The sequence below is a fragment of the Hemiscyllium ocellatum genome, chromosome 25 (genome assembly GCF_020745735.1).
Source record: "Hemiscyllium ocellatum isolate sHemOce1 chromosome 25, sHemOce1.pat.X.cur, whole genome shotgun sequence".
In the NCBI taxonomy this organism is placed as follows: domain Eukaryota; kingdom Metazoa; phylum Chordata; class Chondrichthyes; order Orectolobiformes; family Hemiscylliidae; genus Hemiscyllium; species Hemiscyllium ocellatum.
The window spans coordinates 12832181-12847762 of NC_083425.1; the positions used below are offsets into that span (position 1 = coordinate 12832181).

At 40.4% G+C, this 15582-nt stretch overlaps 1 protein-coding gene across 1 annotated transcript in view; it reads right to left on the reverse strand.

Annotated features, from left to right (window-relative positions):
• rptor (regulatory associated protein of MTOR, complex 1) overlaps positions 1-15582 on the reverse strand; it is a 383050-nt gene that overhangs the window by 208561 nt on the left and 158907 nt on the right. The window contains exons 8-9 of the mRNA XM_060844826.1: positions 4239-4339; positions 3390-3534 (exon numbers count right to left, since the gene is read on the reverse strand). Of these exons, the coding sequence (XP_060700809.1) occupies positions 3390-3534; positions 4239-4339 (246 nt within the window). The remainder of the gene's footprint in view (positions 1-3389; positions 3535-4238; positions 4340-15582) is intronic.

The following is a 15582-nucleotide window of genomic DNA, read 5'->3' on the forward strand; positions in this document are numbered from 1 at the left end:
TAGGTGCCCACACGTTCATTTTTGGAATGAAGGCACAACACAATTTTATTTAGCATGATCAGCTTCAGAAGTACTAATTTGGGATTTGTTAAATATGTCACATGCATCACACCATCAGTCAAAAGTTTCTTACTAAATATGCTTTTTCTTAGTTTTTGAAAATGCAGATTTTCACCTTCAGTTATTATTGTTGAAGTGTTTTGACCAGAACAGTTGAGGTTCCTAGCACAGGAACTGACCATTCAGCCCACTACTCCATGCTACTCCTCGGTAGGGCAATCCAAAACTACTTTCATTGCCCTACTCTCTCCATAAAATCCTACATCTTCCTCTGCTTCAAATATTCAAGTGTTTATGCCTCAAAAATTGCCATCATTTTCATTTCAGTTATTTCTTATGATGAAGTGCTTAAATGCAGTGGACAAAAGTGTTCTGATTTTCCTCAGTTTAATTTAAATTAATAATGCCATCATTGTTGACACTCCACTTAGAAAAAGATTATTCTCCATTTAGATTAGATTAGATTCCTTACAGTGTGGAAACAGGCCCTTCGGCCCAACAAATCCACACCGATCCTCTGAAGAGTAGCCTACCCAGACCCATTTCTCTCTGACTAATGTACCTAACATTATAGGCAATTTAGCATGGCCAATTCACCTGACCTGCACATCTTTGGACTGTGGGAGGAAACCGGAGCACCCAGAGGAAACCCACACAGACATGGGGAGAAAATGCAAACTCCACACAGACAATCGCTGGAATCGAACCTGGGACCCTGGTGCTGTAAGGCAGCAGTGCTAATCACTGAGCCACCGTGCCACCCCTTAAACCTTGGTTTATACCAGTAGATCCATTCATAAGTTAAAAGAAAACTTCCATTAATTGTCCTTTTAACCTTTACTACTTCGAAGAAATAATGTAAGATTTTGCTTATAATTATAGTTTTTCAGTCCGAGCATCATCTTGATGGTTCCATGCTGTATCACTTTAATGCCCCTCAGATAACAAAGGGCCCAAACACACTTACTGTTCTGGTCATCTTAAACTATGATAATTTTCCCTCTTGCAAAATTATCATAATCTCATTGCTGCTGCACTCCCCAAATCATTTTCAAAAATGTAAAATATTTCTGGTTTTTTCCAACACTTCATCCACCTGCACTCACATTTTTAAAGATTTAGATTGTCTAGGTTCCACTGTATCTACCCCAGGTATTATACATTGCGGTGGTAACAAGTCTTGTGAGATTCCATGGATCTAAGTGCTGCATGGACAGGAGCGTAACTTCTGGCAGAATCACTAAATAGAGAAATTGAAAGGGAGGTGCGAGAACAAAGGCAATCCAATAACTTTTCCTGGCAGCAAGTTGCAATTCCGGCTATAGGTCACAAAAAAAACCTTTCATTATGGTATCAATGTGGAGATAAAAATGAGTCGCAAACAACTCAGTGGTAAGCATGTCACAGATTTGATGGGCAGCACGGTGGCACAGTGATTAGCCATGCTGCCTCACAGCGCCAGAGTCCAATTCCAGGTTCGATTCCAGCCTCGAGACTGTCTATGTGGAGTTTGCATACTCTCCCAGTGTCTGCGTGGGTTTCCTCCGGTGCTCCGGTTTCCTCCCACAGTCCAAACATGTGCAGATCAGGTGAATTGGCCATGTTATGTTGCCCATAGTGTTAGGTATGCTAGTCAGAGGAAAATGGGTCTGGGTGGGTTGCTCTTCGGAGGGTTGGTGTGGCCGAAGGGCCTATTTCCACACTGTAGGGAATCTAACCAATCTAACCATCTCCACATATGAATATTGCCTGAGAAAAATCACAAATTCATGGATACAATCCAAAATAATTCAAAATAATGGATGGACAACAGCAGAATAAGCAGGTTTTCTCATGTGCTACTATGCACAATTGATTCAAACAAAACATACTGTATCTTACAACTGAGTTCTTTCTATCTCTTGTTTTTCCTCCACAAGCATTTCAAAATCTGGACTGAATATATCTACCACTCCTCTTCCAGTCCTTTTATTCTTCTTATCTACACCCTTATAGAAGCTTGACAGATTTGAGGACATCAAGCATTACTTTAGGCAAAAAACTGGCTACCAACTAGGAGACATGAATTTTAATCTATTTTATATTGATAAATTTCAGGCCTTCTCTCGGTCTACTGCAAATGTATGCTTGCACAATCCAGTTTATAGTGGAGATTTGCATCAATTACATTTCTATAGCATCTTTAACAGAGAAAAATCTCTCAAGGAACTTCAAAGAGAATCAGAGAAAATCAGAGCTAGGTTGGAGAAGGTTGCAGAAGTAATGCTTTATGAAACTGAAGAGTGTGTAGAGCCTGGGATGACAATTAAAGTTCCATTTGCCATGTGACAGAGTTACGACTGGTGAGCAAATTGAAGGTATTTGAATAGAGTAGAGAATATACCAGAGATAATATAGCGTAGAGAATAGAATAATCGTGTGTACTTTTACATGAAAAATACAGTGAAGGTTTCGGTAAGTCGCCTTACCACAGTGCCTATATTAATGACAGAAGTCACACATTATTTAAAAGAAAGCAAAATTAAGACAAATTTCATCGCAGTTCAATTAATGGCTTCTAGGTTCAGGAAACACTGATCGAAGAATAATAGAATACCCTAAAGATGCAGCCAGAATGAGCCTGCCATTCCGGAACCAGAATGCTTCGCCAGGACAAGAATGCTCCATTGGGCTGCTGGAATTGACTTGCGAAAGGTTGATCAGGGAGAATGGGCAAGGTGGCCATTGATTATGGCCAAAGACTGAAAATACATGGATTCAAAAATAATTGGAATTACAATAAAGGCAGAGTACAGCAGCATTTTGAGCTAGAAGGAAGTATTCTTGATGATGGATAGGATGCTGGGTTTGAAGATCAGTTCTGGGTTCAGCATACCTGGAGACAGCATACAAGGTCAACTGTCAAGAGTTAATCCACCTAAGTGAAACATTTTACGATCGATTCCCTATCCCATTTAGGCAGTTCATCAGGCACCTGCTTCTCCAATTTCAACTGTCTCAGGCCTGCTGCTGGAATTCTCCACTAAAATCTGGAGCGATTCCTTAAGCTCCCTTCTGGCAGCAAGCATGCAATTAAGAGGTGAGTGTGATAACAACACATCCGCATTTTTCAATAAAATTCAGAATATTACACTCATGGACTAACAAATTTATTCACTTTGAAGCACTGGTAGCACATGATCTTAAACTATGCTGCGTGTTTTTATTTATATCTTTCCCATTCAACCTTTTCAGGATACAACAGCAAGGTTCCCTTTCAAATTAGTCAACAATCTTGGCCAGAAACTTTCTTTAACATTTGGATTTCAGAAAAGTTACAGCTTACTCACCACATAGCATGCATGTATGTTGGGGGCAGACGAGGACTACTAACAGGGGTACAGTTATACGATCTCATGATCCTTTCAGCCAGGAGAAAATTGCGAAATAAACTGGCAACCAACAAGTCTTGCCTAAATAATTTTTGGAAGAGATCTGTGGAAACAAATGATTATCTTATGGTTAACATAGAATAAATTTCCATAAATGTTTAGACTAGCAAGAGTCATTTTTATCAGTTGTAATACCTGAAAAAAAAATTGTTCCAAGTCCAAAAAAAAAGTTAAAAACCATAGGCTACACAAATACACAAGCAAACTACTTCATCAATGTTGCAACTTTACTATTTTAGGATGTGTGAAGTTTACTAAACTATTTAAATTATGGGAGAGAAAACAGCAAACTGACGTTTTGCAAGAAAATTGTATAGCTTGAATATCATAGTTTACAATTTCATATTACAGACAAATACCAAGCTGATGATCCTAGAGCAATGCAAACAAGGAAGACAAAAAGATTGTGCCTATTAGTCTGCTCACTTTGAAATTCAACGCTAAGGCCATAGATGATTGAAGTTTAACTGAAAATAACTTGGAACTTTAAAAAACTACCATAATGGATATCAGTATTAACAAGACAACAGCTACAGTCCTCACTTGAGCTAATGCAGGGTGGACATCAGTCATCGCATAATTCATGCTTGCCTATTGAGAGACGGGATGAACCTAATGTGCAGTAACTGCTCTGGAGTGACAAGCATGTCAACTTCTAACAAATCTCTCTATACAGAAGTGGCATTGACAATGAACTAGAAGCAGCTGACATATCTGGCCCAGTGTAGATTATTGTAGATTTCTTACCTCTTGGTAATACATTCCAAGCTATTGTGTCTGTTATGGCTGTAAAAATCCAATTGAGTTCTCCAAGGGGAGTTCGCCTGTCATTAAGTCTTCCCGGAATTCTGTTTTGAAAGGAAAATTGATAGTAGTAAGCATTAAAAAGGATAGCTGAGATATAGTGTGCTCTCAGTCAGATTATAGAAGTTTAGCCAATGACCTGTTGAGTCATGTTTTTCTACAGTAGGTTTAACTATGGACATAAGATTTAAAAATTCAAAACAAGTGTCAAAAAACAAAGGCACAAGTAAATATTCCAATAATTTGCTGACATTTGAGTACAACTATTTGTTATGTCTGTACATCTAATATGGGATAGTATGCTATTTAATAAATCCAAGGCTTCCATAATGTGAAGAAACCCAAAAATGGTTATTTGTAATAATACTGAATACCAAACGGAGCAACAGAAAATCACACCAAACCTTCAGGAAAAATGTGGTAAAGCTACCTTGGGCCTGAATGGACAATATTTCTTTGAAAGAAAAGGTTAACAGCATTATTACGAAAAGATTACATTCTGCGATAGTCATAGATTTTGAATGGAATTTGTTTTCTTAAACCGAGATGATGTTTAATATGCTTTCCCCTGTATTGCGAGATGTTATACTGATCCATGCCAGATCGAAAGCTACTTATTCTAACCCAGTTCAGTAATATACTGGTCAATCCTAGCCAGATGTACGCAGTTCTAATAAGTCGAGGGAGTGGATAAAAAGACAAGTAAATTAATCAGGAAGGCACTCTGATTACTACCAGTAACCTTTTACTGGAAGTACCTGTCAAACACGGGCAGCAGCTGCTAATTCTTTCAAGGTCACAGTCATACATTCATCACCTAGACACAAGCGGGAATGGTACCTTGGACAACGCACCAGAGGGCTGATTTCAATACAAAAATGTATTCTAAAGAGTTCTGTTAGCAAAAGCATTAGAAAAAGTATTATATTTTAACCCTCTGTGATTTAGACCGCTCAGGTCTTTTAACAAGTACAGTCTGTTCTGATATAAATGCAATAGTTCCGCTCCCACGTGACCCCATACTATAAGAAAACAGTGTAATAACAGCACCGTTTAAACCAATGGGACCAGAATCGCATTATAGCCAACACAGGTAAGGAAAGCTCAGACTCTACAAGTAATGGTCTAAATTCATCAATTGCATTATAGCTGATTCGCACTGAAGAAACGTGCGTTATAGCAGAACCAACTAGTTACACAGGTTGGAATTTGCTAACTCAACATAGACCAAAAGAACTGACAAGCAACTTATTTGCCATCACAATCTCAGAGTCAGTATTTTGACTGGCTGCCCAGCAATTACAGCTGCAGTTACATCCCATGTCTGCATTGAAGCAACACTGCAATGCTGCATTTTTCTTCAGATCAAGCATTACACCTCATTATTAGTACTGACTTGTACCAAGAAATGCCACTACTAATTTGAGTACTGAAGCAGATATGAGCAAATCTAGTGTGTCAAATCTCAAAGTTGTGCTCAACCCACCTTCAGCCCCTCAAGCATGACAAATGGATAGTACAACTTTAGACTGCCTGGCAGGCTACTGGTGAGTGCTGTCTTTCTGAAGATAACATAACATGGCATTAATTCCCTGGGACAGGTCTCATTCTTTGAAATTGTTTCATCTATGATTTGTTCAAACTACAAATCAAAAATTAAGCTTTACACCGTGACCCAATCTGCACTCCAGCACTTCTTTTGCCCGGGGCACCTTGAGTGATGGAAAAAAAAACTTGTAACCAACATCACAGGAGTTGCTGATCATACAAAATCTGTTCATTTTGGAACTCCCAGGACACAACCTGGTTATTTTTAAGCTTGAACTTTGTGAATGAGATACAATGTATCCAGTGTGCTGTAAATTAATCTTGTGCAAATCAATAATTTCATAATGCTGTACAGTCATAAAAAGACTATTGGGTAACCAGATTATATTATACATATGCTTACTGTCAAAAATGTCATAATGATATATTTAACTCTTTACATTCACAGATCAGCAAAAACACCAGCATTTACTCTCATTGCTCTTTTGAAAAAAACTGAAATATAATACAGCCAATTCAGGGCAACAGAAGAAAACTGACGGAAACAATGATGAGACTATGCAGAAATATCAGTTCCTTAGTTGTCTCTCCCAGTTCAAAAGCACAAAAGGATGAAGCATTTAGTGCTATCTTTCTTCATAATATTTGGCAATTCAGATTGGCACAATTTTTCTTATGTTGAAATGTGTTGCTGGAAAAGCGCAGCAGGTCAGGCAGCATCCAAGGAACAGGAAATTCAACGTTTCGGGCATAAGCCTTTCTTCAGGAATGAGGAAAGTGTGTCCAGCAGGCTAAGATAAAAGGTAGGGAGGAGGGACTTGGGGGAGGGGCGATGGAGATGTGATAAGTGGAAGGACGTCAAGGTGAGGGTGATAGGCCGGAGAGGGGTGGGGGCGGAGAGGTCAGGAAGAAGGTTGCAGGTTAGAAAGACGGTGCTGAGTTCGAGGGATTCGACTGAGACAAGGTGGGGGGAGGGGAAATGAGGAAACTGGAGAAATCTGAGTTCATCCCTTGTGGTTGGAGGGTTCCCAGGCGGAAGATGAGGCGCTCTTCCTCCAACCGTCGTGTTGCTATGGTCTGGCAATGGAGGAGTCCAAGGACCTGCATGTCCTTGGTGGAGTGGGAGGGGGAGTTAAAGTGTTGAGCCACAGGGTGGTTGGGTTGGTTGGTCCGGGTGTCCCAGAGGTGTTCTCTGAAATGTTCCACAAGTAGGCAGCCTGTCTCCCCAATATAGAGGCGGCCACATCGGGTGCAGCGGATGCAATAGATGATGTGCATGGAGGTGCAGGTGAATTTGTGGCAGATATGAAAGGATCTCTTGGGGCCTTGGAGAGAAGTAAGGGAGGAGGTGTGGGCGCAAGTTTTGCATTTCTTGCGGTTGCAGGGGAAGGTGCCGGGAGTGGAGGTGGGTTGGTGGGGGGTGTGGACCTGACGAGGGAGTCACGGAGGGGGTGGTCTTTTCGGAACGCTGATAGGGGAGGGGAGGGAAATATATTCTTGGTGGTGGGGTCTGTTTGGAGGTGGCGGAAATAATGGCGGATGATACGCTGTATATGGAGGTTGGTGGGGTGGTAGGTGAGAACCAGTGGGGTTCTGTCTTGGTGGCGGTTGGAGGGGCGGGGCTCAAGGGCAGAGGAGCGGGAAGTGGAGGAGATGCAGTGGAGGGCATTGTCGATCACGTCTGGGGGGAATCTGCGGTCCTTGAAGGAGGAGGCCATCTGGGTTGTACGGTACTGGAACTGGTCCTCCTAGGAGCAGATGCGGCGGAGACGAAGGAATTGGGAATATGGGATGGCGTTTTTACAGGGGGCAGGGTGGGAGGAGGTGTAGTCCAAGTAGCTGTGGGAGTCAGTCGGTTTGTCTAGGAAGCTGGGATGGTCACATTCACTGTTGCTAAGCAGCAAAGGATCTGCATCAATCAGTGATAGAGCATATTATCCAATGCTGTTGTTACAGTTGCATTGGTGGGAGAAGAGCTTGCTCATAACACAAATATGTGGCCAAACACACATTGCACTAATGTCAGAAAAGACAAGTAGTTACATTGCTCATCAGGCTCCTGGCAGCCAGCTCTTGCAACTTGCAGCATTAAATTCCATCAGTCCAGCAGACAGGTTGCCATCTCGGTTTGCTGGTGGCTAGATCTTTCCAGGTATTGGGGTTAATAATGTAACATTTCATGGGGGCCTTTAAAAGCCCAAACACTTCCTGAATACAAATAGCACAGATCATTTAAATGTTTCATAAATTAAAATGGATAATATATTTACTGTGTTCATTAAATATGCACAATTTGTGATTACAAAAGATTCATTAGATACAGGAAGCTCATTTCTTTAAACAATTTTCACTGATCTCTCATAACATAATCAGATTTTCGAAATGGAAATCTCCTTGTTGAGTCGAGTGTACTAATGCTTAACTTCATCTCTTATCAGAAGAGCCTGAAGTTAGACTCAGGTCATTAGGTCATTGTGTTAACTCCCTGCTAAAACGGTGATAGTTTCTCATCTGCAGGACTTTTGTGTCAAAGACAGTAGGTTAAGAAGCCAAATAAATAAAAAAGGAGCCATAAAAGCCAAGAAAGGGAAACAAAGTATTTAACAATATTTTAACCAGCAATGCAATAAATAACTATACCAGTTGTTAAAGTCTCCATTTTCAGGCAGAACTGAAGCTCTGCCAGCTTTGTGGTCCAATATTTTAACTTAACACTGCTCATCCTAATCCAAATGTTTCCCTGCACATGGAAAACACATACAAATCCAGAGGCTGTTTGACTGGAAGTTAACTGGAACTGTTAGGATGAAGGATTGTATTTCTGCAATGATAATTTCTCCACATTTGCTGACTAGGCAGAGGTGTTTACAGCATTCCGACTTTGCTTCTGACCTCTCCTTTGCATTAGCTTTCAATTTGCTCCTTTACAATGTCATTTACCTTTAGAGGGATGCAGTGCAGTCACTGGCGGCTGTATGTGGCAGTGCAGAAAACATTTCTGCAAAAAATGTGACAGATGGTATTCCAGCTTTTAACATTCATTTTACAGCAAATTTTGCAGGAGATATGACAACAGACAATGGACATTTTTTTGAGAAGGTCATCTACCTTTGGAAGCAGAGGCCAAAGCATGCTTGAAGACTACCATGGTCTTCATATTCTCTCATAGGGGGTAGACACAGCTGCAAGGGACAAAGCAATTCAGTGGTACCAAGTACTAAAGCATCTGCAAATACTGTTGCCCAGTAATTGTTCTGAAAGAGTTAGTGTTCATTTTACACCAGCTACAATGATTCTCCTGATGTCTCTCAGTCAATTTCATGCGGTCATGTGGAATTCTATTTGAACTTTCGGAGGAAGCAAATGCATCTATATCAGCTCCATACGGTCTTAATAATTATGCCTGACCAAATAGATCATCTTGTTATCTCAGACCAATGCCTATACTGTGTATATTCTACCAATAATCAACAGGCAAAGGGACGGCAAAGGGACATTGGTGGTACTGAATTATCTCAGACAACTTTGAGTCGATAGAAGTGGAGAAAGTACCAGAAATGATCATCTGGGAAAAATCAGTTTCAGCAGTGCAGATGTGATCCGCACATGGAAAATCCAGAAGTTAAAAAGTCAATAAAGTGAGTTTACCATCCTAAAGAGAATCAACGGTTTAAGACATAGACGTAGACAGCAACAGCTGAAAAAACTCTTGATAAAACAAAGTCAGCTGCAGTCATAAATGTCAACCTCAGCACTTGAAAGGAAAAACTTCATTCAGAAGTTGGTAAGACGACTGGGGCACTAATATTTCGGTTAGAAATAGAAAGACGAGAGCGCCATACCTAGAAAATATTCAGGCTGTATAAAAGTAAATTTCTAAATACAGCAATACAAGGCTTGGGGAGGGGGGTGGGGGGGGGGTGTTAAAATCAGAGATCCCTATGGGAAAAGGAAATAACAATGAAAAAACAGCAAAAAGTCAAGACTGAGAAGGCCAGAGAGTCAAGAGGGCTCACGTCTCTCACAGCAAACAAACCCACAGATAGTTGGCTTTATGAGGAAGTGAACGGGCAAAACAAATTACACCAGCTACATAATCAGGAAAATCTCAATTTATGAAAGCTGAAAGTGAGCAAATTTAAAGACATCTAGTAGAAGAGTGAAGCAGAGGAAAGGCAAAATTAAAAGGTTTAAAAAGAACCAGTACTTCGTAATCAAGTCACAATTTCAGCAAGACGACTTATAAAAAGCCACAGACAGAGCGCTTTATTTTAAAATGTGCATAAGAAAGTACCTGGTATTTTAGACAGTGAAAGACAGGAAAATGCCAGCTTGGATGCAGAAGGTGGGAAAACCCTAGAGGAAGTAGGTGGCCACCATTTTGTTCTTTTGAAACAATTGGGAAAACCCTGAAAGTGGCAGGAAAATATCCAGTAAGCAGCACAAGATACAGTATTACAAAAACTGAATTTTGAAAGCTTGAAATCACTAAATTACTATGGAATAGTCAATAACAAAACTAAAGCTTCAGTGATGAACTCAACACAGTATTTCTGAAATAAAGCTAAAACATGAGCAAATAAAGGAAACACTGCAACATTTCTGTGGTACAGAGTTTGGCAAACTCTAAAGTCATTCAACTTAAAACAGTACTGGTGAATGCAAGAATTCATGATTAAAGCACTTGAAATTACACACATTTAAAATACTTTTATAGTTATAAGATTAATCAGCACACTGAAGAAATTTTTTATAAAGTACTTTTGCATTCATTAGTGGGTCATGGACACCCAACGGCTGAGCCAGCATTTATTGCCCATCCCTGAATGCCTTTGAGAAGGTGATGGTGAGCTGTCTTCTTGAACTGCTGCAGTCCATTCGCTTCCTCATAGATTCAAGGTCAGCTAAAGCCCATACAGTGTGCAAGATAAACTTCATGAAGGCGATAGATGTTACGATACAGGATTGTCTCAAAGTTCAACTCAAAGACTTGAATTTTCACAAGTTAGCACAACACTACTCTTATTACAATGACATTACTATACAAAACATTCTAGACAGTAGAGACACTTTTGAAGTTGTTCTAAAAGCTTTTGATAATTACTTCTATTTAAGAACAACCAAGTTTAACAAAGGAATTCAGAATCCAAGAGTGTCCATGGACAATTTAATGATCACTGCAGACTAAAAAACTGAACATGCAACTGTGAAATCTGAATTAACAAGAGATAGAATTGACATTCTTGATGAAACTTTATCAGTTTTCTTACAGTCTAAGGAAGATTTAACTTTGGAGAAAGCTAATCAAATTGTGAAGGATCCAGAAATCAGATAAGCTCCGGACAGATCCTGAGAGAAGACTACCTAAAGCGGATGACTGATTATCTTTAGCTTATAGATTATGGACATGTTAAGAGGTACGTGACAAACCGACACAGAGAACAAAGGAGAAAGTGAGAACTGAAGTTGCTGGAGATCAGACAGGTCAGGGCAGCATCTGAGGAGCAGGAAAGTTGACGTTTTGAGCATAAGCCTTACATTAAGAATGTGGGGGAATGCGATAGGTAGATGAAGGGTGGAGCAGGATAGGTGGGAAGGAAGATGGACAAGTGGAACAAGTCTAAAGGGCTGTGCTCTGTTGGAGGGTTGGGTCTGGGATGAGATAGAGGGGGAATGGGAGATAAGGAAACTGGTGAAATCAACATTGATGCCGTGTGGTGTAAGATGAGGCCTTCTTCCCGCAGGTATCGGGTGGCTTGGATTTGGTAGTGGAGGCGGCCCAGGACTTCCATGTCCTTGGTGGATTGGGAGGGGAGTTGAAGTAGTCTGTCACAGGGCAGTGGGGCTGTTTAGTGCGTGTACCCCAGAGATGTTCTCTGAAACGGTGTGCGAGTTTGCATCCTGTCTCCCCAAAGTAAACGGGCCACATCGACAGCAACAGACATATTAGATCAGGTGTTTGAATGTGGAAGGATCCTTTGGGGCCTTGGATGGAGGTGTGGGTGCAAGTTCTACATGTCTTCCAGTGGCAGAGAAGGTGCCAGGGATGGAGGGTGGGGATGGAGGAGGTTAGGTAACCCTTCTGCTCCAACATATCATCATCACCCACTTTCCTGATTTGTCTCTGTAGCCTCTGATACTCAAGAACCTATCTCAGTTTTAAATGTACTCAATGGCTCGGCCTTCACAGTCTTCTGTTGCAATGAATTCAGAATCTCCAGTGGAGAAGACACCAGAGGCTTTGGTAACCTAACTAATCCAGATAAGCCAGAAGAGTCAGAAATGGTCTATGCCAAATGAATATCCTGTTGATTTTGGGCTTGATACAGAAGCAAGTGTTACAGTTCTATCAGACCAGTTGCCATAAATGAAAAATAAAAGTTTCAGCCTACAGCAATAAGACTACATGGCAAAGGTAAAATAATCCTAATTGGAAGTATAGGAGTGCTACAGGTTATACTAAGACACAATGCACGAGTTGAAAACCTGCACATTGTGAACAATCAACCAACTTCACTTTTAAGAGTGCACGCACATCTTGAATTCAACTTTGTCAGACAAGTTGGAGAACAACCACCTCTCAGAAAAGAACTGCTCCAAAAGCAAATATCTGTCCATACACTGGTCCACAGTTATTGACCAACCAGTCAAGAGGGGAACCAGAAGACTTCACCGGGCTTCCAAACATCATGGCAGAACCCAGACAGAAGAAATATTCCAATGGGATCACGTACATGGCTACAGCATGGTAAAGGAAGTCACCGAATTCATGTCCCTTTCTGAAAGTTAATCAACAAAGCTTGCTGGTGTACAATACTGTTGATCAACTTTCAAATTATTCAAAGTTCTTACTTTTTCTAACAACTTGAAATCATGTGTGGCTTCAGAAAAACACATCCAAATCTAACCAGATGTTAATGTTTTCACCAGTAAAGAGTCTTATTCTATAACGTTGATAAATTTCAAATGAAATAAGAACAGACAATGCTGGAAACACTCAGCAGGTCAAGCAGACTATCAAGAAAAAGGTACCTTGATTTCCTTCATCAAAGCTGGTAAAACGTTTGTGATCTAACAGTTTATGACAATGCACACAACCTGGGATAGTGCAGATGGGAGATCAAAAGGCTATAGAATAATAGGAAAGATCGGTCATAAGATGAAGAGCAAGTGCAATTAAATCACAAAAGCCAAGCAACAGAATGGGAGTTCTGCGTGTCAATGGTAACAGCAGAATCACTGTAAGCTGGAAATGATCTAAAATTATTGAATTTATCATTTAGACCTGAAACCTATAATCTGCTTAATCCAAAAGATGCAGCGCTGTTTATTAAGGTTCACTGGAAACATGTAGGACACGAAGGAGAGATCAAAGTGAGTGCAGAATGGCTTCTGCTCGCTCTTTCCCCTCTTCCTCCACCCTTCCCTGGTTCTGTACTTGCTGATAAACTGTTGTATTTGCACGTATCCTTCCAATTCTGTTGAAAAGTCAACCTGAAACATCAAATATCTCTACAAATGTCTGCGTAAACTGTTGAGTATTTCCAACACTGAAGGCAACAAATGGAGTCATGAGAGGTACAACATGGAAACAGACCCTTCAGTCCAACTCATCCATGCTAACCAGATATTCTAAATCAATCTAGTCCCTTTTGCCGGCACTTGGCCCATTCCAAACCCTTCCCATTCATATACCCATCCAGATGCCTTATAAATGCTGTAATTGTATCAACCACCACCACTTCCTCTGTCAGTTCATTCCATATATGCACCACCCACTGCGTGAAAAAGTTGCCCCTTAAATCTTTCCCCCTCACCTTAAATCTATGCCTTCTAGTTTTTGACTTCCCTAACCCTGGGGAAAAGACCTTGGCTATTTATCCAATCCATGCCCTCATGATTTTATAAACCTGCATAAAATCACTCATCAGTGTCCGATGCTCCAGGGAAAACGGCCCCAGCCTGTTCAGCCTTGCCTATAACACAAACCCTCTAGCCCTGGCAACATCCTTGTGAATCTTTTCTGAACCCTTTCAAGTTTCACAACATCCTTTCTATCAGAGGGAGACCAGAATTGTGCACACTATTTCAAAGTGCTGCAGATCACAGTGGGTCAGACAGCATCCATGGAGAGAGAGCAAGCTAATGTTGAGCTTAGGTGACTCTTCAGCATAGTTGAAGGAAAGTGCGGATGGGGCAGCATTTATGCTATTGCTTGCAGGAGTGGGGGTGCGAGAGGTAGTGCGTGTAGAGTGCCGGTGAAGAGGTTGATGGTTCACCTTAAGTGATCGGAATTTCTCCTTGCAAGCATTTGTAGTAAGTTGATGTTTACTAAAATGATAATTTAAGTGATCATTAAATGATCACTTAAGCAGTGACCTGCTTTAAGCTCTACCAAAATCAACATTTCTGGAGCCCTTCTGAGTTCCTTGGCATGCAATGCTGCAAAAGTTTTCATCACATTCAGTAGACACGAGCAAACCTTGTAAACAATCATTTCAAAGTGTTTACGTGCAATTTTATGCCTCATTTTCTTTCCCCATAAGCTTCGGTGAGCCCATGTTCCATGGCAGAGACTTAAATCTAAATAAGTAGCACAGGTACTAATGTTGCTATAATCATTTGCTGCCAGTGCATGAAGCTGCCAGCAGCCTGGAAATCTCAAAGCCGAAGGGCAGTAATTTTACTCTTCACATCCTCTCTAGCAACATGCATAATTTATAACCTTGCAAAAACTGCTCTATTGACAGAACTCGCACCTCTAGGTTGAGGCTATAGAGACAGCTCAATAAACAAGGCATGAACCTGGTTTATATTTTAGGCGAAACTGGAAGACTGCAAAATCTGAGGATCTTTTATATCAGGTAAGGCTCTGTCTGATCTAGTGGTCAACGTGGACATTAAACAATCTAATTTTACTGCTTGAAGAACAAACATTATCTGAACAAATTAATTATCCTTCCATATGTGGCCCTAAAAAGAAAATCAACCTTCAGTTTATCTTACCAATGTCTTACCATAAATGTAAGAAAGCTGTAATTCACCCCAAGGCTATGAGAGTTTATGAGCAGAGACAATACTACATGAAAATGTCTTTTTAAGACAGTGTCATATGACAAAATCTGACTTCCAAGTAAATGGGGCAGCCTCACAAATAATGAAATCAAAGGATATATGCTATCTATATACAGGCCAGCATATTTAAAAATCAATGCCAAGTAAAGTATGCATTGCCATTTTCTCATGATCCATTTGTATTAAAATAAATGCAAATTTCATCAAGCTTTTCTTCCCTGCAAAAACACCCTTTTGAATTTTGTCAATGTGAAGATAATTCTTCAGTATGGGCCTTCACAGCCAAGTGGTTATTTAGTAAAGTGTTATATAGTAAGTGTGAGTAAGTTGGCCAACTCTGGATGAAGGACTGCATTACTTCAGCATCCACAAATTTATTTACTAGTACATGTCTTTGACAGCAATCCAGAGAGGAGATGCTCTTGTCAATAATTCCTCACCCTAATCAATCACACGAAGGGCCAAAACAACTGCACTGACTGAAGCCCATTACTTCAGTCCAAGTTGGAAGCTTCTCGTCCTAATGCTTGTGCAACAAGCCTTATCCAAAAATCATTATAGATTTATGTCAGCTGAGATTTTGTGCAGAACACAAAGAATGAACACTTGAATTAGTTACTAGAAAAAGTCTCTTTGTAACATTTTAGCAGTCAGATGTTTTGAA